At 42.3% G+C, this 24,130-nt stretch overlaps 1 protein-coding gene across 1 annotated transcript in view; it reads left to right on the top strand.

Annotated features, from left to right (window-relative positions):
* The window catches only part of LOC132871543 (tyrosine-protein kinase receptor UFO), a 70,722-nt gene that overhangs the window by 4,564 nt on the left and 42,028 nt on the right, over positions 1 to 24,130 (top strand). The window contains exons 2-6 of the mRNA XM_060905788.1: positions 36 to 249; positions 971 to 1,071; positions 3,704 to 3,886; positions 15,270 to 15,350; positions 15,516 to 15,631. Coding sequence (XP_060761771.1) covers positions 36 to 249; positions 971 to 1,071; positions 3,704 to 3,886; positions 15,270 to 15,350; positions 15,516 to 15,631 — 695 coding nt within the window. The remainder of the gene's footprint in view (positions 1 to 35; positions 250 to 970; positions 1,072 to 3,703; positions 3,887 to 15,269; positions 15,351 to 15,515; positions 15,632 to 24,130) is intronic.

The raw sequence follows: 24,130 nt of genomic DNA, 5'->3' as shown, positions 1-24,130 counted from the left end.
ACAGAAACGACAACTTCTCAATGTTTCTTCTTCAGGGTTGCACTTCAAGCAAAGCCCAAGAAATATAACTTCATCACTGGGGAAGCCAGTGGAGATGCAGTGTATCCTGATAAAGGAGGAGGGTGAGGAAGGAGATGAGGGTCCAGATGTTGTGTGGCTCAGAGAGGGGGAGCTGCTCGAGTTCTCTAACACCAACCAAGTGCAGATGCCTTTCGATGAAAACGCGTGGCTTGTCATCAGTACACTTCGGTACACTTAATCACGTGCACATATTGTACAACAAAATGTTTGGTGGTTGACATTTAGTTCTATGCTAATTATACTACAAGATTCATAGCTATGAAAGCAATCTGCGATGATTTAGTGACTTGTCCAGGGTGTACCCTGCTTTTCGCCCATAGTCAGCTGGGATAGGCTCCAGCTTGCCTGTGACCCTGCACAGGATAAGCGGTTATGGATAATGGATGGATGGATTCATAGCTAAGTCTTCATGTACTTTCTTCAAATGAATTTTAGCTAGCCTTTTTATGTGAACATAATAAAAGTCACAAAACAGCAGGCACAGACTGCATTCACATCCACATCACTTCCTTAGCTACATTATTGTTTAGTGCCAATGTAACCTGAAAGAAGCAAGTTTTGGATTTCAAACATATCTTGATAGATTGAATCTAACTACAGTACAGGGAACTGTTGCACAATTGCTTTACTTGTGTATCCAGTTGTATTAATACTGTCTGAAAATCCTCATGTTCAGATTCATATGCTGTTCTCACATACTACTTTTACTTATTACATATTACTTTTGTTCTAGCATTGTTGAATTCTGAACTGTCATGTTCTAGTCACTACTTATTGAAGGATGATCTAGAGCATCTGATTACCTTTTCTGCCTTGATAGCAACAGTCAACAATATTTATATTAACAATATTTACTTAGAGTTAATCTAATTAAAGAATTTGTGTGCAGGATCGCAAAGGTCCAGCTGTCGGACATGGGTGCCTACTGCTGTGCAGTGATCACTGGGGATGATGAGACAGTGTCCACTGAAGGACACCTTCAACTGGAAGGTAAATCTCAGTTCACTGTACATATTGTCAATGTGTGCAGTCTAAATAAGGGGAAGGAATGTAGTTCATCTACCAACGGTGTGGCATAAAATCTGACTCACTGACTCAATGTTATTGTTAAGCAACAGTTCAGTGAAGCAACCAGTTGAGTCAGATATTTTGAAATGTGACACAGTGCCAAATGAGTGAATGGCTTCATTCAAAATTCTAAAGGCGTTCAATGAATCCATGCAATATGTGAGCCGTTTTGCATTCAGTCTTGGCCACTCAGGAATCACTTCTCCTTCAGAAATGAGACGCATCTTATTATAATTGGAAGAGCATAACCACCACTAAGTGTGTGATCTGGTTTGGAAAAGACAATATATTTAGAATGTTAAACATGCACTCCTTATATTTCATACTTTATGCATGTATGAAAAAAAATACTAACAATACAAGCAGACTGCTTTAGTACAGAGGAATTCAATTAAGCTTGAATCCCACAATTTCAGAGTGATATAAGCCGATCAAGGACATCTGTATGTGGAAGATTGTAGATAGTGCTTTCCTCCAAGTGTTGTGCTGCCCCGTGACACAATATGAGATGCAGTTTGAAGAGTACAAGCCATGTTGTCACTTCACTACTCAGAACAGAGAGGGTAACCGAAATGAAAAAGTCTTTTTGAATAGCTGTGAAAATTCTTCCATTTCTGACTTGCAACCCCAATTCCAAAAAAGTTGGGATCCTGTGTAAAATGGAAATAAAAATAGATTGAAATGATTTGCAAATCCTTTTTGATCTATATTTGATTGAATACAAGATCTTTAATACTCAACCTGATAAACTTTATTGCTTTTTTTTTGTAACTATACACTCATTCTGAATTTGATGCCTGCAACACATTCCAAAAAAGTTGGGGCAGGGGCATGTTTACCACTACGTTACATCACCTTTTCTTTTAACAACACTCTGTAAGCACTTAGGAACTGAAGACACTAATTCTCGAAGTTTTGAATATGAAATTCTTTCCCATTTTTGGTTGATATATGACGTCAGTTGCTCAACAGTTCAAGGTCCTCCATTGTCATATTTTGTGCTCCATAATGCACCACACATTTTCAATGGGAGAGAGGCAGGCCAGTTTAGCACCTGCACTCTTTTACTACAAAGCCTTGCTGTTGTAACACATGCAAAATGTGGCTTAGCATTGTCCTGATGAATTAACAGGGCTGTCCCTGAAAAAGACATCATCTGTATGGCAGCATATGTTGTTCCAAAACCTGTATGTATCTTTCAGGATTAGTGGTGCCTTCACAGACGTGCAAGTTACCCATACCATGGACACTAACACACCTCAATATCATCACAGATGCTGGCTTTTGAACTTTGTGTTGGTAACTATCTGGATGGCCCTTTTCCTCTTTAGCATGAAGGACACAATGTCCATGATTTCCAATAACAATTCAAAATGTGGACTTGTTGGACCACAACACAGTTTTCTACTTTGCATCATTCCATCTCAGATGATCTCAGGCCCAGAGAATTCAGCAGCATTTCTGGATGTTGTTGATATATGGCTTTCCCTTTGCATGGTAAATACAATGACAGACCGTCTTTACCAACAGCGGTTTTCCACAGTGTTCCTGAGCCCATGTCATAATATCCTTTATACAATCATGTTGGTTTTTAAAGCAGTGCTGCCTGAGGGATTGAAGATCACGAGCATTCAGTGTTGGTTTTTGGCCTTGCCCCTTATGTGCGGTGATTTCTCTGGATTCTGACTCTTTTGATGATATTATAGATTGTCAGTGGTGAAATCCATACATTCTTTGCAACTGTACATTGAGATACGTTGTTCTTACAGTGGTGAACCTCATGCTATCCTTGCTTGTGAATGACTGAGTCTTTTGAGAATGCCCCTTTCATACCCAATCATGATACTAGCACCTGTTACCCATTAACCTGTTTACCTGTAGAATGTTCCAAATAGTTTTTTTTAAACATTTCACAACTTTCCCAGTCTTTTGTTGCCCCATCACAACTTTTTTTTGCAACGTGTTGCAGGCATCGAATTCACAATGAGTGAATATTTACAAAAGACAATAAAGTTTATCAGTTTGAATGTTAAATATCTTGTCTTTGTGTTGTATTCAATTGAAAATATGTTGAAAATGATTTGCAAATCATTGCATTGTGCTTGTATTTACGTTGTATTTCAGTTAAATAATTTACACAAATCAGCCAGAACAGAGGATCTGCTACAGAAGCTGTGGTGGTTCATGTTTAAAAATCTGAAGTTACTGAACAGCTACATTTTGTTTCTCCATACTTTGAATGACTTGGTATTTTCTGCATCCTGACTTCTTTTTAGATCATTTGGAAAAAGTTTTTTAAAAAAATGTTTCCATTACAATATCAACTGTTCTGTTGAGTGTGTCAGTGTGTATTATCATTGAAATTATCTACTGAACCCTAATTTACATGACATATATTCCTGCCTTAAATGGAGTGTTAACAGTCATCTGAGTATATAACAAAAATTTGTAGATGTTGTTTGTTTGTTTGTTTGTTTGTTTGTTTATATAAAGTTACAACACTCAACTTCACATATTTATCTCTCTCACTCTTGCTCTCTTGTTTCTTTTTTAGGTCTCCCACATTTCTCTGTTGAACCTCACCACATGTCCATAGTGGCGAATATGAGCCTGAGTCTGCAGTGCGTTGCTCATGGGCCTCCTGAACCAGTCCAGATCATTTGGCTTCAGGATGGAGCCCCTCTCAATATGCTGGATGACCCCATCGCGCTGTCTCCATCCAGCCTCAACCTCACAGGTACGACTGACTATTTCATTTGCCAATATATTTGTACAGCTAACTGTACCTCAGAGAGTCAGCAACATAAACAAAAAATTATGGAAATTACTTATACCCCGGGCGGCACGGTGGTGTAGTGGTTAGTGCTGTTGCCTCACAGCAAGAAGGTCCGGGTTCGAGCCCCGTGGCCAACGAGGCCCTTTGTGTGCAGAGTTTGCATGTTCTCCCCGCGTCCGCGTGGGTTTCCTCCGGGTGCTCTGGTTTCCCCCACAGTCCAAAGACATGCGGGTTAGGTTAACTGGTGACTCTAAATTGACCGTAGGTGTGAATGGTTGTCTGTGTCTATGTGTCAGCCCTGTGATGACCTGGTGACTTGTCTAGGGTGTACCCTGCCTTTCGCCCGTAGTCAGCTGGGATAGGCTCCAGCTTGCCTGCGACCCTGTAGAACAGGATAAAGAGGCTAGAGATAATGAGATGAGGTGAGATGAGTCCTACACACAATATACGTAAATAAGATGTGACTAAATAATGCAATCTATACACATCTGGAATTTTGAAGCCATTGATTTCCAGACCTAAAAACGTATGGAAACTGAGAAAAGCCCAGAAATGTTCTGTTCCAAGGTTCTCAGTCTGTTATGTTGAGATATTCAAATATTTTCGACATTAAAACAGCCTTTAATACATGTCACATTTCATAGTTTTCCTTTGCATAATACATTTAATTAGTTTAGGGGGGAAAGCCATAGAAAGTGTGGAAAGTTTCAAAATCCATTTGGAAGTCTTGAATAACTCATGAATGTCAGGAACCCTGAGCTCTAAGATATAGATCTGGTTAATTAAACTATTTTGGCTAAAAAATAATTGTCTAGTGTTGTATAATTATTTAAACAGGATTCCTTTACTCAAAAGAAACATTAAGAATAGGAGAAATGCAGCCAAACAGAACATGATGCTTGATTTACCACAGATGGTAAAGTTGAATTATGAAGTTTATTCACTTTATTATTTGAAGTGTTGATATAAAGAATTGTAGATCATTTTTAGCCATGAGTGCAGTTAAAGTAAGAAGATAGCAAGTAAGTTGATTGGTCAATGGTGATGTTCTTTTTAGTGCAACTCTAGAGTTTCCACAAAACCAGCACGAGAATTCTTTTTCCTGAAAAAAGGAACTTCATATGTCTGTAATTGTTTTCTGTTCTGCTGAACAGAAACACACACTGGCAAACTAGTTGACCAATAAAGACACTTTTTTTAAGGCGCAAAAAGTCACAGCTCATCCCTTATGTAACACTCAGTTCTGAACTTTTGTAACTCTTTTGTAACTCAAAGCCCAGAAAGATCAGTTTTCATTGCGAAAAAAAACAGATTTGTATAGAAATTTCAAACACTCTTAGTGAGACACTGTCAAAAAAAATTTGTGTCTCTACAACCCAGTGCTGTAGTCGAGTCACTAAACCTCAAGTCCAAGTCCAGTCTTGAGTCCCCAGTATTCAAGTCCGAGTCAAGTCAAAGTCTTGTCTCGTCTTCATCCGCTTATCTGGGGCCGAGTCATGGAGGCAGCAGTCTGAGCATGGAAGCCCAAACTTCCCTCTCCCCAGACACCTCGGCCAGCTCCTCAGGAAGAACACCGAGGCGTTCCCAGGCCAGCCGAGAGACATAGTCCCTCCAGCATGTCCTGGGTCTTCCCCAGGGCCTCCTCCCAGGGGGACATGCCTGGAACACCTCCCCAGGGAGGCGTCCAGGAGGCATCCGAAAAAGATGCCCGAGTCACCTCAGCTGATTCCTCTCGATATGGAGGAGCAGCGGCTCTACTCTGAGCTCCTTCTGAGTGACTGTGCTTCTCACCCTATCTCTAAGGGAGCGCCCAGCCACCCTGCGAAGGAAACTCATTTCGGCCGCTTGTATCCGCAATCTTGTTCTTTTGGTCATTACCCAAAGCTCATGACCATAGGTGAGAGTCAGAACGTAGATCGACCGGTAAATCAAGAGCTTCACCTTTTGGCTCAACTCCTTCACCACGACGGACCGGTAAAGCGACCGCATCACTGCAGAGGCTGCACCAATCCGCCTGTCAGTCAATCTCATGCTCTATCCTTCCCTCACTCGTGAACAAGATCCCAAGATACTTAAACTCCTTCACTTGAGGCAGGACTTCTCCACCAACCTGGAGACGGCAAGCCACCCTTTTCCGGTCGAGACCCATGGCCTCGGACTTGGAGGTGCTGATTCTCATCCCAGCCACTTCACACTCGACTGCAAACTGCCCCAGTGCATGCTGAAGGTCCTGGTTTGAAGAAGCCAACAGGACAATGTCATCCACAAAAAGCAGAGATGAAATCCTGTGGTTCCCAAACAGGATTCCTTCCAGCCCCTGGCTGTGCCTAGAAATTCTGTCCATAAAAATTATGAACAGAACCGGTGACAAAAGGCAGCCCTACCGAAGTCCAACATGCACTGGGAACAGGTCTGACTTACTGCCGGCAATGCGGACCAGACTCCTGCTCTGTTCGTACAGGGACTGGACAGCCCTTAGCAAAGAGCCCCGAACCCCATACTCCCGAAGCACCCCCCACGGAATACCACGAGGGACACGGTCGAATGCTTTCTCCAGATCCACAAAGCACATGTGGACTGGTTGGGCAAACTCCCATGAACCCTCGAGCACCCTATGAAGGGTATAGAGCTGGTCCAGTGTTCCATGACCAGGAGGAAAACAGCATTGTTCCTCCTGAATCCGAGGTTTGACTATTGGCCGAATTCTCCTCTCCAGTACCCTGGAGTAAACCTTCCCGGGGAGGCTGAGAAGTATGATTCCCCTATAATTGGAGCACACTCTCCGGTCCCCTTTCTTAAAAAGAGGGACCATCACCCCAGTCTGCCACTCCAGAGGCACTGTCCCCGACCGCCACGCGATGTTGCAGAGGCGTGTCAGCCAAGACAGTCCCACAACATCCAGAGACTTGAGATACTCAGGGCGGATCTCATCCACCCCCGGTGCCTTGCCACCAAGGAGCTTGCAAACCACCTCAGTGACTTCGGCTTGGGTAATGGACGAGTCCACCTCTGAGTCATCAGCCTCCACTTCCTCAATGGAAGGCGTGATGGGGGGATTGAGGAGATCCTCGAAGTATTCCTTCCACCGCCCGACAATGTCCCCAGTCGAGGTCAACAGCTCCCCACCCGCACTGTAAACAATGTTGGCAGAGTACTGCTTCCCCCTCCTGAGGCACCAGACAGTTTGCCAGAATTTCTTCAAGGCCGACCGATAGTCCTCCTCCATGGCCTCACCGAACTCCTCCCAGTTCCGAGTTTTTGCCTCCACAACTGCCCGAGCTGCGGCATGCCTGGCCTGCAGATACCCATCAGCTGCCTTAGGAGTCCCGGAGGCCAACATGGCCTGATAGGACTCCTTCTTCAGCTTGACGGCATCCCTTACTTCTGGTGTCCACCACCGGGTTTGGGGATTGCCGCCATGACAGGCACTGGAGACCTTGCGGCCACAGCTCCAAACAGCCGCATCTACAATGGAGGTAGAGAACATGGTCCACTCAGACTCAATGTCCCCTGCCTCCCTCGGAAGCTGGGAGAAGCTCTCCTGGAGGTGGGAGTTAAAGACCTCCCCAACAGAGTGCTCAGCCAGACGTTCCCAGCAGACCCTCACCATACATTTGGGCCTGCCAGGTCTGTCCGGCTTCCTCCTCCACCATCGGATCCAACTCACCACCAGGTGGTGATCAGTTGACTGTTGTCGCCCACGTGAGCGTTGAAGTCCCCCAGTAGAACAATGGAGTCCCCAGTCTGAGCACCTCTCAGTACCTCTCCCAGGGACTCCAAGAAGGCCGGATACTCTATACTGCTATTCGGCCTGTAGGCACAAACAACAGCAAAAGCCCTCTCCCTGATCCGAAGGCGCAGAAAGGCGACTCTCGTTCACTGGGGTAAACTCCAACACATGGCGGCTGAGCTGGGGAGCTATAAGCAAGCCCACACCAGCCCGCCACCACTCACCTTGGGCACCTCCAGAGAAGTGGCGAGTCCAGCCCCTCTCAAGGAGCTTGGTTCTGGAGCCCAAGCTGTGTGTGGAGGTGAGCCGGACTATCTCTAGCCAGTACCTCTCAACCTCCCGCACAAGCTCAGGCTCTTTCCCCCCAAGCGAAGTGACATTCCATGTCCCAACAGCTAGCCGCTGTGTTTGGGGATCAGGTCGTCGAGGCCCCTGCCTTTGACTGCCGTCCAATCCACACTGCACCGGCCCCCTACGGCTACCTCTGTGTGGGTGGTGAACCTACAGGAGGTCAGGCCCACGTCACCGCTGCGGGCTGAACCCGGCCGGGCCCCGTCAAGCGGTGCTCCGCGACCGGCTCTGGTTCGGCCAGGAAGGGCTCGGGGGCGAAGGTGGCTCGTGACTCTGGCCACGAGCTTTACAGCACCCCTCCTGCCCCGACTTTGCCGATTACCCCCAGGGCTGCGGGCAAGTCACCTCCGCGCCTTCCCTGCCAACCCCAGGTTGGCTAGGGACGGGGCCCCTCCGCCTCCGACGTGGCTGTCAACCGGGCCGGACTGTCCCCAGTCCGCCGCCCGACCGCGCCACACCACCCAGGGCGGGGACCGGCCCACGTCACCGAAAAAGGGGCGCTCGGGGTCCGCGGCGACGCGACCTCAGATCAGACGAGACAACCCGCTGAATTTAAGCAAGTCAAAGTCATTAAAGAAAATTTCGAGTCAAGTCCGAGTAGAGTCCACTACTGATCCGAGTCAAGTCCAACACAACATGAGGGAGGGTTAACACTAGCTAGTTCATCGGTCAGCAAGCAAGCCCTGCTATCAACAGATCATTGAACATAGCGTGTCACTTCCTTCTCTGGATGGAGTCTTGCCAAATGATGATTGAAGTTCGAGGTTGTCCCCATCGTGTCCTCGATAGTTCTTCTACATATGGAACACATAGCAGTGCATTTTTTTTCCCAATGCACGAGAAGTCCGTATAAGCAAAGTGGACAATCCTAGAGGCTTCTCTCCAGGCATTTTAGCACCATTAACGTTAGTTTGTTCCTGAACATGACATATGAACAGGTGAATGTGCATTCTCTTGCACAAAATTAGTATAAAAATGAATGTAGATATAAATATCTTATGCTAAATTATTATGGCATGTTCCAAAAATAAAGAAAAAATCTGAGTCCTCGTCTCCAATTTACGAGTCCAAATGCAGTTAATGTACAAGTCCAAGTCATCAGTGCTCAAGTCCAAGTCAAGTCACGAGTCCTTAAAATCAGGGCATGAGTCGGATTCGAGTCCAAGTCCTGGACTTGAGTACTACAAGTATGCTACAACCCAAGTTCCCAAAGCAAAATGTGACAAGTGTTTAAGCATTAAGGTTACATTTCACACAAGTAATTACAGTAAATTATAAAGTAATAGTTTTTTTATATAGTATTCTATTTAAGGAATCAATAAATGATTCTTTATACACAACACAAGAACCAACCAGTGCAATTCCACAACCAATAACTGGCTCTTACTCCAAACAAATGTCATTTTAACCTGTTCAATCCTTTACTTAATCAATCGCATACCTAATCCTTATACAAACACAGTGTCACTACAACCTGTGTTTCAGAAGAGTAGATTTCTCATTACAAAGATAACAAGGATAGAAGGTAGTGTGTTGCTTGTGTGAATTTAGACACCGAATCAGATGCCTGAATGGGGTTTTGTATGTTTTCCCACATGCTACTATTCATTGTTTGGGCTGGTAGAAGTACATATTGTGTTACAAAGAAGAATAGTTTGAAAAAAGAAGGTGAAACTTCACTCTATCTTGGTTTATTTAGTAGCTCGCTAATACACTGTAAAAAATTATTTGTTGTTTTAACTTAAAGTTAGCAACCGGGCTGCCTTAAAATTTTGAGTTCATTGAAATTTATATAATATGTTAAATTGTTCGCCTCATTGTGTTAACTTACTATATTAATTTTAATGAGCTCAAAATTTTAAGGCAGCCAGGACACTAACTTTTTTAAGTTAAAACAACAAACCACTGAAAGCTAACTGCATGATTACTGTGTCAGCAAGCTTTCTACACTCCGCACGTCATTTTATTAATGTTACATTTGTCAAACAGATTGTTCCCATTTCTCAGTGCAAAAAGTGATATACTGTGTATATATATATATATATATATATATATATATATATATATATAATGTGTGTGTGTGTGTGTGTGTGTGTGTGAATATGCTTCATTATAGTGAACCACCAAGCGTACCATGTCTCCATAGAATGGAATTGATTTTCTGTGTCTCACTGTTTGGGAATTTGGCTGATGTTATCATAAGTGTTAACTAGACAAGAATTATAGCATTTTGGGTGGAGTCAAGGTTTAAGATTTAAGCCTTTTCCTTGTTTCTTGAGAAATGTTATGTTTTAGTGCCTTTCAAAATGAAACACTGGAGCACAGGAAGACTTGTAAAGATATTTAAGATCAAAAGAGGGGTGTATTACTGTCATTCAACACATACTCAACACACACACATACACACACATTTCTATGTTGGCTGCAGGCCAGTTCGAATTCACTCAGTAAGAATCTGCCCTTTGGTGGCTGCTGAAAGAATGGCAGTGTGGAAGGAGATAAGAGGAAAGTTTGTTGGGGAAGAAAGAGAAGAAGGAGAAAACGAGGGAGTGTGTATTGAACAGTTGCCATGCCAGAATGACCGATGCGGCGTCTGTTGTAGTTCCAGCTGCACAGACCTGCAGCTCTGAGCAGTGACTCACAAAGGCAAGAGAGGGAGATAGACAGACTGGTGGACAGAAATGAGGGGCTGCTGAAGGGGCTAGTGGCTCTGAATCATCATGAATGGTTGACCGGGGGCATACTCACAGCACCGGAATGGGACGACTCATGCAAGCCACTGCTCTTTCCACAGACCGCTGACTTTCCACAGACCGCTGGACTAAACTTAACAAATCTCTTTCACCATATATGTAAAATATGTATTGGTTATACCATAAGTAAGGAATAAAACTCTTCAGGGCATGGAAATAATCAATTACGGGGTGGTGTGCAGTCGTTACCACCCTGAAGTTGACTAGTTTGCTAGAACAGCATACCCTAAGGTGTTTGATTTCTCTTACTCCCAGAGTTGGACAGTAACAAAGTACATTTACTTGAGTACTGTACTTAAATACATTTTTTGAGTATCTGTACTTTTACTTGAGTATTTTTTTTTTTAAACTTATGACTTTAACTTCACTACATTTGAAAGACAAATATCGTACTTTTCACTCCATTACATTTCTATCAAGGCCCTTGTTACTATGAAACAGCTTAGAAAGTGAATGCTTTTTGTTTTCTTTTATAAAACATGATTGGTTTTTTTGCAGGTGACACTGAGACAGCCTATCAGTAATCACTAGGGTTATATCCACAGACTGTATAAAATCAAGATCAATGATTTCTCAGCAGTATTATTTGAACACAATCAGTTGATGGCAGAATGGAAGGAGGCAGTTTTTCTGGAGAATGCGCACCCTCATGACCATACCTAGAACCCATGTTTCAGTTTTCAGAAAGGATTAAAGATTAATTTTGTTTTAAATGTTTGCTTTGGGGCGGCACGGTGGTGTAGTGGTTAGCGCTGTCGCCTCACAGCAAGAAGGTCCTGGGTTCGAGCCCCGGGGCCGGCGAGGGCCTTTCTGTGCGGAGTTTGCATGTTCTCCCCGTGTCCGCGTGGGTTTCCTCCGGGTGCTCCGGTTTCCCCCACAGTCCAAAGACATGCAGGTTAGGTTAACTGGTGACTCTAAATTGACCGTAGGTGTGAATGTGAGTGTGAATGGTTGTCTGTGTCTATGTGTCAGCCCTGTGATGACCTGGCGACTTGTCCAGGGTGTACCCCGCCTTTCGCCCGTAGTCAGCTGGGATAGGCTCCAGCTTGCCTGCGACCCTGTAGAAGGATAAAGCGGCTAGAGATAATGAGATGAGATGAGATGAGATGAGATGTTTGCTTTGTTTGCCTAAAATGAACCACATCACAGTGTTCAAAAACTCACCATGCAACCTGCGGAAGCATATTGAGGTATATAAACATTTTATTCCAAGAGAAAGCTTGCAATGAAGTTGTCTGTGCTTTTAGAGCTAGCGATAACATTGCAATAGCTATGCAGTCTGGTTAGTCAAATGACTTTCTATGGATTTGCCCACCAAGTTGCAACAGCCTTGTCCACGGCTAACAACACATAGCTAGTTAACTTGGACACTGTTAGTTAGCATGTAAAAACGGAGTTACGCTAACATGAATAACATTAACTTCAACATAATCTTGCCAAATAAACAGAATGTAGAAATATTTCTTTTCTAATAGCGTTAGCTACTCAATATGATTTCGAGTTTGAAAAGAGTTTGCTAGCATGTCAGGTGGAGCTTCAGCTCTACAGGTTCTACAAACTAGTCAGAAAATCCAGTAGGTTGCTTCAGAGGCATTCGGTATTGTAAGCATTATGGCAGTAATACAACAGTGTGTTGACAGAAAATGTACTTTTAATACTTAAGTATTTTGAAAAGCAAGTACTTCAGTACTTTAACTTAAGTAAAAAATTGACTGGACAACTTTCACTTGTATCAGAGTAACATTTAACCAGTGGGATCTGTACTTTGACTTAAGTAATAAACTTGGGTACTTTGTCCACCTCTGCTTACTCCACAGCAATGCCATTTTACTTAACTGAAGAATAACGCATCATGCTTTTTATCAGTTTATACTTACATTTAATATGAAATTAGTTTATTCCAATAAAGCAGCTCTAAACATGTCACTCTTTTTCTCTTTAAAAAAAATGCTACTATTGACATTATCTAATCAACAAGACATTTGTTTCCACTCACAGAACTGTCCCTCACTCAACTCAGTGTTTTTTGTTTTTTGCACCATTCTGTGTAAACTCTAGAGACTGTTGTGTGTGAAAACCCCAGGAGATCAGCAGTTTCTGAAATACTCAAACCAGTCTGTCTGGCTCAAACCAACACCCACGCCACAGTGAGAGTCACACTTTCAGATCACAATTTTTCTCATTCTGATGTTTGAAGTGAACATTAGCTGAAGCTCTTGATTTGTATTTTCATGATTTGATGCATTGTGCTGCTGTCAAGGAATTGGCTGATTAGAGAACTGCATATAACAGCAGGTGTATGGGTGTTCCTAATAAAGTGTCCGGTGAGTGTAATGTGAAATTGAAGACATTTTGTCAAAGTAGTTATATTTTAAATTATTTTGACCGATCCATTCCATTTTCCTTTTGTTATTCTGATGTAATGGACGAGAAACAACCTTGGCCTTCCCGTAGGTGGCCACAAAGGAAAATAAACATCAGGCATATTCTACTCAAAACTTCTATGTGTGACACGTTGATGAAGGAAAAAGTTTGTGATGGATTTTGAAGGGATCGCATACAATGAATTTGCGGAGGTTTTGCTGCACAGAAAGCTAATTGAGTTGCGGTTATGTGATTTTAAAACAAAACAAGTGTTGCCAGGCAAAACAAACCTTGCCTGACAGCACTTATTTTATACCTATATGTTGATAATGGTGTCAGCCCTGCGATAACCTGGAGACTTGTGTACCCTGCCTTTCGCCCATAGTCAGCTGGGATAGGCTCCAGCTTGCCTGTGACCCTGTAGAACAGGATAAGCGGCTACAGATAATGGATGGATGGATGGATGGATGGATGGATGGATGGATGGATGGATGGATGGATGTTGATAATGGTAATATTTCTCAATCATAAGCTGTCAGGTTATAGTCTTATGAAAATCCATGACCTTGAGTTTGACATTTCAGAGTCATTCAAGGTCAAAGATCATGGTGCCAAATGAAAGCCCATAGGACACTTCCTATAAGTTGATAATGGTAAATATCTGTCTACCATCAACTGTTTTCAAGTTACAGCCCTCTGAAAATCCGTGACCTTGAGTTTGACCTTTCAAGGTCACTCAAGGTCAAAGATCATAGTGCCAAATGAAAGGCCATATGGGAGTTCCTATATGCTCATAATAGTAAACATTTGTCTATCGGCAACTGTTTTTGAGTTATAATGGAAAATGTTATTTTGACTGAAAGGTTGACCTTTCTGGCGACCTTGACCTTCACCTTGACCCGATTACCCCCAAAATTTAATCAGGTAATCTACAAACCATTGTCCACCTACGTTGAGAATTTGAAGTCAATCGGTGCAACCGTCTAGACGTTAGATTGTTAACAGACAGACACACAAACAAACCGCACTGATTACAATACCTTGCCCCGCTTACTCCATCGCGGGCGAGGTAACAAATGAACTGGATTCTGGGGAGGTTGAGTCGGACGCAGTAATATAAACCTTGCAGCCAGAATTAGTGTCAAAGCTGCTGTTATGGAAAACGAATCAACACTTTCTGACCAATCAACATCAAGAATTCAACAGCACTGTGTTGCAAAGCAAAACATTCAACATGCAGACTTTTTTTCTCATTAATGACTTTGGCATAAGAAAACTCTGACCTTGTAGTTTTTTCAAATATGGGTGCACGGTTGAACTCCCAACTGTTGGCTTATTATTATTATTATTATTATTATTGGTAAATTCCTACCATTTTACGTGTACAAATTCTGGGGTTTTGCTGGTTATCCTCAGTGTCCCTCAATGCTACTATAATATAAGAGAGTGCTTGTAAAGTTTACGTAAAATTAGAAAGGACACTCACCTTGTTTATTACATTAAACATATCAACCCCCTGTGCTGAAGAAATTAGTTCACGGTGTTCCTGTTAATTTTGCATTTGGAGGGTTTCAGGGAAGGAAGCAAAACAGACAGAGGTGCACTTCTGAACATTACACACAGTACGCACACTCACGTGCACATACACAAGTCAGCAATGTTCATCGGATCTCGTGACCCTCTGACCCCCTGTTTGGCCCAAACACAAAGGAGGCCTAGTGTTCCTTTAATGACACCCTTGATCATCAGTTTCTCAGACTGTGCCAAGATGCCAGTGTGTGTATAAGTGTGTGTATGAGTATGTATGTGTATTAGTCACCCTCCAAGACAGCCTCTGTTTCACTGGGTTTTGTGAATGTCAGCATGCATGTCCATGTTTCTCAATAAACAAAAAAAGCAGAAATGGCATGTTCAGCTCAGCTCTTTTTTAACTCTTGCATTGAATCACAAACTTCTTTCCTTTCTCTTTAAACACTGAATCATCCAACAACACCTTATTAAAGATCATCAAGCCAGACCGAATGACAAAAACAAATTTAACTTGAGCAGTTATACAACTATTCCAAACCATAAGCTTGCTGAATGCTGACACATCTGCAGTATATTTGTTTTTCAAAAATCAATTCTTCTTCTTATCTTCTTCCAGGACTGAACAAAACAAGCTCATTCTCCTGCGAAGCTCATAACCGCAAAGGTGTAGCATCATCCAGCTCTGGAGTTATAACTGGTAAGTGTAGTTTTTTAATTCATTTTTTCCCCATGGCAGCTTTAGAACTGAGTTCTTCCTCTTTCACATCCTTCTTTACTTCTTTTTTTAACTTCTCAGTTCAGGGGTTCAGTCACAATGAACATCAGTCACTCTTTTTTTTGTTCCCTCCCTCTCTCTATACAGTCCTCCCTTCCCAGCCACAAGATGTTAAAGCTGTGGAGATCACTAATTCCAGCATTCGGCTATCCTGGTCCCCAGGCTTTGCAGGAATTTACGCTATCAATTTCTGCACAGTTCAGGTATGAACTCTGGTTATGAAAAAGATGTCATTCTTACTAAGGAAAAAAAAAACAATTATGCGTTCTTTATTCACATGCATATGATCTGACTGTATAGAAGAACCACTTGGTATTCTTTTTTAGCAAAGATGGAAGAACAAAATAGGCTCACGCACGCACGCTCGCGCACACACATACAAAATATACATATAAAAATATATATAGTTCCATCTTGTTTTGTTGGATCGGGTTTCACTCTTCATGAGGCCCCTCTCGGTCCTGGTGGAACTCTTTCCTTGTATGTGTGAATGAGTATATGCGGATCTACGATTCTCTGCAGTCCAGCACCACCCCAAAACATCTGGTTCTCATAAAAGCACCCCATTTTGTGCCCCTACATAATGCTGAACCCTAAGAGGTAGACAAAGGGGCTCGCTATAGGAAAAGAGGAGGGGAAACCAATCTGATCAGTCCAAAATGTGGTGAACCTGAAAACCTGAAAATGATACAGTACTTTAGGGAGAGAGAGAAAAAGGAGAACGCAAAGAAAGAATTTGAGTGGAAAAAAAACCTTCAGGGTGTATGAGTGACCTTCAAGAAGAAGGTAAAAATGTGAGCACAAAAAAAGAAAATCATTCTAATCTCTGAAAGTGTGAGCAAGGCCAGAGGAATGCCCTCCCTATATGACTCACAATCCACAAGTGCTTGTCACTTAAACACCACTGTTTATTTTGAATAGATTCTGAATCATTGAATCATGACTCATTGATGACTCTTCCTGCTGTGTGTACAAGCCTCATAACATTCTGCACTTGTTCAAGGCCAAGACCCTTTCTGTCTTCCAAACAATGACAGAGGCATCTTGATTAACTCCAGAACTCATGATTCATACAGCACTCCACTTATCCATTCATCCCCCTGTCCATGGCCACTCATGCTCCATTTATCACCACACTGTTATCGCCATCTTGGGTTTCACTTGGCATCTGACAAAGTGTACTGTCAATTGCTTGCCATATTGGCATCAAAGTATCATGCCTGAGTGTATTGTATATCACCAAGTCACAGGCAAAGCCTAATTTATGGTTGCACATCTGTAGAACAGCGATGAAATTGCTTTGCAGGGCTGTACTATAATTTGAGACATGGATGATAATTAAACAATAAACTGCAGTTTAATGGAGTGACAAGCAATAAATAGATAACTCGCAACAGACAGAAGTGTGAATTCACTCAAAGATTAAAGATAAAAGTGTAATAAGCAATAGATGGTGCAAATGACTTGTTAACCTTCTGGGGTCGAGAGCTTCGCCAGCAAAGCTCGGCAGGTTTAGAATGAGTAGGTCATGTATTTATCATACAATAAATATCATACAAGCATGATAAACATATTGACAGAAACTTTATACTGTACATTTTCCTATGCGCCCACTGCCAAATAATATTGTATTTTTTAAATTACCTAAATTAGATGAAACATAAAACTTGTCACCTTACTTAGGCCCTGTCCACACGGCAACGGATTCAGGTGACTCCGATACAATTGCTTATCGTTTAGGCCTGGCGTCCACACGGCACCGGCGTTTTGGGTGCCCAAAACGCAATCTTTTTGAGAACGGGTTCCAGAGTGGAAAGATCTGGCAACGTTGCCGTTGTGAAGTCGTCTGGATGAGTAGAACGGATTTGTTTACGATGACGTCACAACCACATGACTGTGAGTGCTTCACGCCGGGTAGAAGTGTAACGAATATCACCAGGATATCACCAGGAAAAAGCCTTACAGAGCACTAGTGAGAGTGAAACACGAGCTTGGATATTATTATTATTATTATTATTATTATGTTCAGTGTTAGTTCACAGTAGTAATGCAAGAAGCAGAATAGTGACAGTAATAGTGAAGCAAAAACATGCAATTGTACAAACACTGCAGCTCTACAGCAAAATATTCATTTATGAAATGGTCTGATTCTTAACACCAGTAGTGCCAATGATCTTCTCATTGCGATGCGATGCGAGTTGTCAACAAATCCTATAACTTGGTTCATGAAACGCGCTTACAAAATATTTTCACTGTGAATATTTATTGTGTAATGGTGCAAAGTGAGAGAGAGAGAGAGAGAGAGAGAGAGAGAGACTCTGCCCTTAGGGCAGAGTCAATCCCGCCAGCAAAAATAGGGAAAAAAAGGAGCGATCTCACCTCTTCAGATGTTGGTTTAAGTCCGACAATACATTCTTCAAAAAGGGCGTAGAGGAGCAAATTAATCCATCAACGTGTAGCATTCAATTTATTCCGGACCATTAAAGACACCGCCTTCCGCGTAGAATCATACGTCATCCTCGCCGCCATATTGGATAGGTCAAAGCGGAGAATAAAGATTCATGCACTGCCTTTAACTGTACCAACAGGTTTACCGTCCAAACGAGATCACATGGGATTACCTTTCACAGGTGAGAAACAACAAATTAATCCATCAACGTGTAGTATTCAATTTATTCCGGACCATTAAAGACGCCGCCTTCCGCGTAGAATCATACGTCATCCTTGCCGCCATATTGGATAGGTCAAAGCGGAGAATAAAGATTAGCTGCGTTTAACTGTACCAACAGGTTTGCCGTCCAAACGAGATCACATGGGATTACCTTTCACAGGTGAGACTGGGAAAATACTTTTCATTGTATTTGGTCATTATAATGTAATTTTACGAACAGATTTTCCTGACTTTGTGGCTAATATGAAGTCTCGCGCATAATAGTTTATGCGCATGCGTCCTTACTTCTTCTGTTGTTCTGGTGTCTCTGAAGGGACCGTCTTACAGCGCCCCTAGAGGTGTGGCATGTGTATTGCATCGTTTTCAGCAAGCGTTGCGTTGCCATATGGACCTGATATTTTACTGATCGTTGCCCATTTGGACGCGATATATTTTTAAATAACATCTCGTTGCCATTGTCATGTGGATGTAGCCTTAGTCACACCGGAGTCAGAGTGCTGAGTGCCCACTTACCCATTCATAAAAGACTATTCACATGGTCACGGTATGATAACCACTTTCACTCTTTCAGTTTCAATTGGTTTCTCTTTCACGGTGGGAACACCCACCATAAACAGGATAAAATATATCAGCCCTAGTTTAGGCAACCTGTTTGGAGGTAAAACATTTTGCAAGATGACATGTGGACTTTATGCGCGTAGGATGATTCAAGACAGCGATTCAGTTTCAGGACAGCAATTCAATTCAGTCTTGAGAACTGCAACACTGATGATGAGTGGTGCCTTTTTTTTTTTTTTTTACTTTACTTCAACTTGATCCAGCCGAAGCACTTACTGAGTAAGTGTAAATATTTCTTCTATTTCTGATGAGCAGATCGGTTGATATGCGTGCGCTATAGTGCATACACAGGAAAAATGACTGAGCAATTTTTCCAGAATTAAAAGTATTTTCCTCAAAAATAGTTACTTTTGCTCTATTTTGAGTTTAGAGAGTAAAATTTGGAGTTGGAGTGGGAGCAAAATTACAGAGTAATTGTGTAACAGAGTTGGTTGTGGCTCTGAATTGAGTAGAATAGTCTCATCTCGTCATCTCTAGCCACTTTATCCTGTTCTACAGGGTCGCAGGCAAGCTGGAGCCTATCCCAGCTGACTATGGGCGAAAGGCGGGGTACACCCTGGACAAGTCGCCAGGTCATCACAAGGCCAACACATAGACACAGACAACCATTCACACTCACGGTCAATTTAGAGTCACCAGTTAACCTAACCTGCATGTCTTTGGACTGTGGGGGAAACCGGAGCACCCGGAGAAAACCCACGCGGACACGGAGAGAACATGCAAACTCCGCACAGAAAGGCCCTCGCCGGCCACGGGGCTTGAACCCGGACCTTCTTGCTGTGAGGTGACAGCGCTAACCACTACACCACTGTGCCGCCCACTGAGTAGAATAGTACAAGAGTTAATTTCAAGACACACAGAATAGAGTCAAATACCAAAATAAAGTCAAATACCAGATAAATGAAGCTGTTGTAAAAAGCAGTTTTAGAACTGTGTTGGAATGTGTTAAAAAACCTTACCTTACCCATTGTGTCGAACTGTTTTGATCACTTGACCTGATGGGATTAAGAGTTGGCAGTAGGAGAGGTTTTCACTCTTCTCATTGAATGGAATGGAATTTTTTACTCTTCTCATTGAATACCCCTCCCACTGCCAACCCATTATCCCAAAACAATATGACATACATTTTTTAATGGCCAATTAATTGTCCAAATCAATGGAGCATATTTAAGTTTTTGTGCTTGATACATTCCTAAGACTGAGCAGTGACCTCAAGTGACCAAAACGGTTCATCACAATGGGTAAGGTCATGTTTTTTCACACATTCCAACACAGTTCTAAAACTGCTTTTTACATCTTCATTTATCTGTTATTTTTTTAAAGTACAATCATGACATACAGCAAAGCTCTCGACCCTAGAAGGTTATTAATAGATATTATTGTAGCTGAACTTGTGCTGAATATAAAAAAGTCATATGGCTTTGAAAATACTGCTTAGATTTGTTGAACTTGACAAAATCATTAGAGTGCCAGAAAATACCCTCAGACCCCAGAGGGTTAATGTACAAGTCATAAAAATTAAGGTTAAATGTGGATGACATTTTAAACAACGATTTCACAGAAGACACGTTGAGAAGACAGAAGATTTGAGGGTAGAGATGACAAGAGATGACACAATGGCAGGGTTCTTGGGTTCCCACTGGATTCCCAGGTTCCTCTCACCTTGCAAAAAAAAGTGGATCAGGTACTCAAAGTTGCCCCTATAGGTCTGATGGATTGGCGACCCTTCCGGGGTGTATTCCCAGCTTCCATTCACACAGCATTCCTCAGATGTGCTTTGGATCCACCATGATCTTGACCAGGAAAAAGTTAATGAATATTGTAAAGAATGAATAAGTAAATAAACAAATGCTCTAATACTGAATCCTGTGCTCTGATACAGTTTGTACATTCAAAAATAAGAGCCAGCCCAAATAAGAGCCAATGGAATTTGAAGTTGTTTTTTTTAATTTTCCCACCAACTTGAGAGCAAGATTTTCTCAATTCTACTAGTATGCAAATTAGATATGATACAACACACCAAAGCAACAGATCCAAATGACTGGCTTGAGTGATTCACTGATCAATCCTATGGTACATGTGCTCCGGCGTTTCTACAGTTCCTCACTTATGCATGTGCTTGCAGTTACAGTTGTTCTCATTTACTGTTGGACACACAAAATGAAAAGAAAACCATGTAACACTGGTTGCATTTTATCCTGTCATATACAACTTCTTACCAAGAGTAAACCAAATTATGAAGGAAAATAAAGCTTGAAAGGAAGTAGCAGAGGTTGTTAGTGCCTTTAGTGAGCGCACAGTGTCTTGCAAAAGCATTCATCCCCCTTGGTGTTTGTCCTGTTTTGTTACATTCAAGTCAAAGAGTCCCATATACGTTTTCATACGTACGTTGGGGAGTGCCTGTTAGAGAGCACACTCTGTCTAGGCCGTCGGCATGGTGAGGTAGGGTGGCCAGTTCCTTTCCTCGCTGCCTTTGACTTCCCCAGTGTTTCCACCAGGTCCCCATTCACTGCTGGGTGGACAGGAGGCGAGCCCCAGATCACCGTCCGAGGCGAGGCTCGAACCGGGGACCGTTCGCTTAGCGGTCAAGCACTCTAACCACTTGGTCACTTCGCCTCTTTGTTACATTACAAGCTGTAATTAAAATGGATTTTTGGGGGGTTAGCACCATTTGATTTACACAACATGCCTACCACTTTAAAGGTGGAAATTGTTTTTTTTATTGTAACACAGACAATAATTAAGATGAAAAAAACACAAAAATCTGGAGTGTACATAGGTATTCACCCCCTCAAAGGCAATACTTTGTAGAGCCACCCTTTGCTGCAATTACAGCTGCAAGTCTCTTGGGGTATGTCTCTATTAGCTTAGCACATCTAACCCATTGCTCAAGGCAAAACTACTCCAATTCCTTCCAGTGAGATGGGTTGCATTGGTGTACAGCAATCTTCAAGTTATGTCACAGATTCTCAATTGGATTGAGGTCTGGGCTTTGACTAGGCCATTCCAAGATGTTTAAATATTTCCCTTTAAACCACTCCAGTGTAGCTTGAGCAGTATGTTACGGGTCATTGTCCTGCTGAAATGTGAACCTTTGTCCCAGTCTCAAACCTCTGGCTGACTCAAACAGGTTTTCCTCCAGAATTGCCCTGTATTTAGTGCCATCCATCTTTCCTTCAGTCCTGACCAGCTTTCCTGTCCCTGCAGATAAAAAATATCCCCATAGCATGATGATGCCATCACCATGCTTCACTGTAGGAATGGTGTTCTCAGGGTGTTGGGTTTGCGCCACACATGGAGTTTCCCATGATGGCCAAAAAGTTCAGTTTTAGTCTCATCTAACCAGAGAATCTTCTTCCTTGTGTTTAGGGAGTCTGCTACATGCAGTTGGGCAAACTACAAATGTGTTTTCTTATTTTTTTTTTTTTAAGCAATGGCTTTTTTTCTGGCTACTCTTCCATAAAGCCCCACTCTGTGGAGCGAAAGGATTAAAGTGGTCCTATGGACAGATATTCCCATCTCCGTTGTGGTTCTTTGCAGCTCCTTCAGTGTTATCTTTGGTGTCTTTGTTGCATCTCTGATTAATGCGCTCCTTGCCTGGTCTGTGAGTTTTGGTGGGCGGCCTTCTCTTGTCAGGTTTGTGGTGGTGACATATTCTTTCCATTTTGCTATAATGGATGTAATGGTGCTCCCTAGGATATTCAAAGTTTGGGATTTTTTTATAACCCAACCCTGATCTCCACAACTTTGTCTCTGACCTGTTTGGAGGCTCCTTGGTTTTCATGTTGCTTGTTTAGTAGTGTTGCAGAGTCAGGGTCCTTCAGAACAGGTTGATTTATACAGACACCATGTGACAGATCATGTGACACCTTGATTGCACACAGGTGGATCTTAATCAACTAATTATGCGACTTATGAAGTGAATTGGTTGGACCAGCTCTTATTTAGGGGTTTCATACGAAAGGGGGTGAATACCTATGGTATTTAAAGTGGTAAGCATGCTGTGTAAATCAAATGGTGCTAACCCTTCAAAAATCCATTTTAATTCCAGCTTGTAATGCAACAAAATAGGACAAGCACCAAGGGGAATGAATATTTTTGCAAGACACTGTATGTAGCTAGTACATCTTGCATTGCTAATCTGACATTGAAGCTAGTCTGAAGCCTTGCATGTAGCATAAAAAAAGAATGAATAAAATTTCACATTGATTAGAGCATTATTTAATTCATGTTTTGCCAGTTAGTGACAACAGAAGAGCTTGCTAGTAGCTACACACCACTAGCGACAAAATACAAGCAACACGAGTGACTTGTTGCTTGCTAGTGTGAATGTAGCATTATTCCCATAATGGAATATGGGAAAAGAGAGTATGAGCGTGTGAGAAGTAGTGAGATTGCATCCGCTACACAGATGCAGACAATTTCAAGGCTTTATGGCTTTTTCATGTGATTTAGAAGCTGATTCAGGGAAACTTTGGACTGCTGCTAGCTTTTTTATGCTGTTTATTGTACAGGCTTTGCAAAGGCAGCACGTTCTTCCCTCCCTGCTGCTTTTTTGCTGATCCAAAGGGATTTTATGCGTCCTGCTGAGCCCAGAGTGTGTCTCATGCTGCAGCCGAATGCTAATGAGTTCTATCAGTAAGAGTACAGTTCATGAGTCCACAAGCAGCCAAGAACAGCAAGGCAGCCCTTCAAGGGTTGACTGTTTGCGTATGTGGAGTGCAGATGACCCCAAAACAATGATCAGATGCATGTCAGAGTGTACACACACACACGCAGCCATAGGGAAGAGGGAATGATAGAGAAAGGGAAGTGGAAGGGACTGCTTCTTGTTTATAATAAACTCAAAGAGAAGGTTTGAAATGTGTTATGTTCATCAGATGAGATATGTGGTTTCATCACCATTTTGTCCCTTATGAGAACTACAGTGGTGCTTGAAAGTTTGTGAACCCTTCAGAATTTCCTATATTTCTGCATAAATATAACCTAAAACATCATCATATTTTCACACAAGTCCTAAAAGTAGATAACGAGAACCCAGTTAAACAAATGAGACAAAAATATTATACTTGGTCACTTATTTATTGAGGAAAATGATCCAATATTACATATCTGTGAGTGGCAAAAGTATGTGAACCTCTAGGATTAGCAGTTAATTTGAAGGTGAAATTAGAGTCAGGTGTTTCCATTCAATGGGATGACAATCAGGTGTTAGTGGGTACCCTGTTTTATTTAAAGAACAGGGATATATCAAAGTCTGATCTTTACAACACATGTTTGTGGGAGTGTATCATGACATGAACAAAGGAGATTTCTGAGGACCTCAGAAAAAGCATTGTTGATGCTCATCAGGCTGGAAAAGATTATAAAACCATCTCTAAAGAGTTTGGACTACACCAATCCACAGTCAGAC

This window comes from Neoarius graeffei, chromosome 23 (assembly GCF_027579695.1).
Source record: "Neoarius graeffei isolate fNeoGra1 chromosome 23, fNeoGra1.pri, whole genome shotgun sequence".
NCBI lineage: Eukaryota > Metazoa > Chordata > Actinopteri > Siluriformes > Ariidae > Neoarius > Neoarius graeffei.
This window is presented reverse-complemented; position numbering and strand designations above follow the sequence as displayed.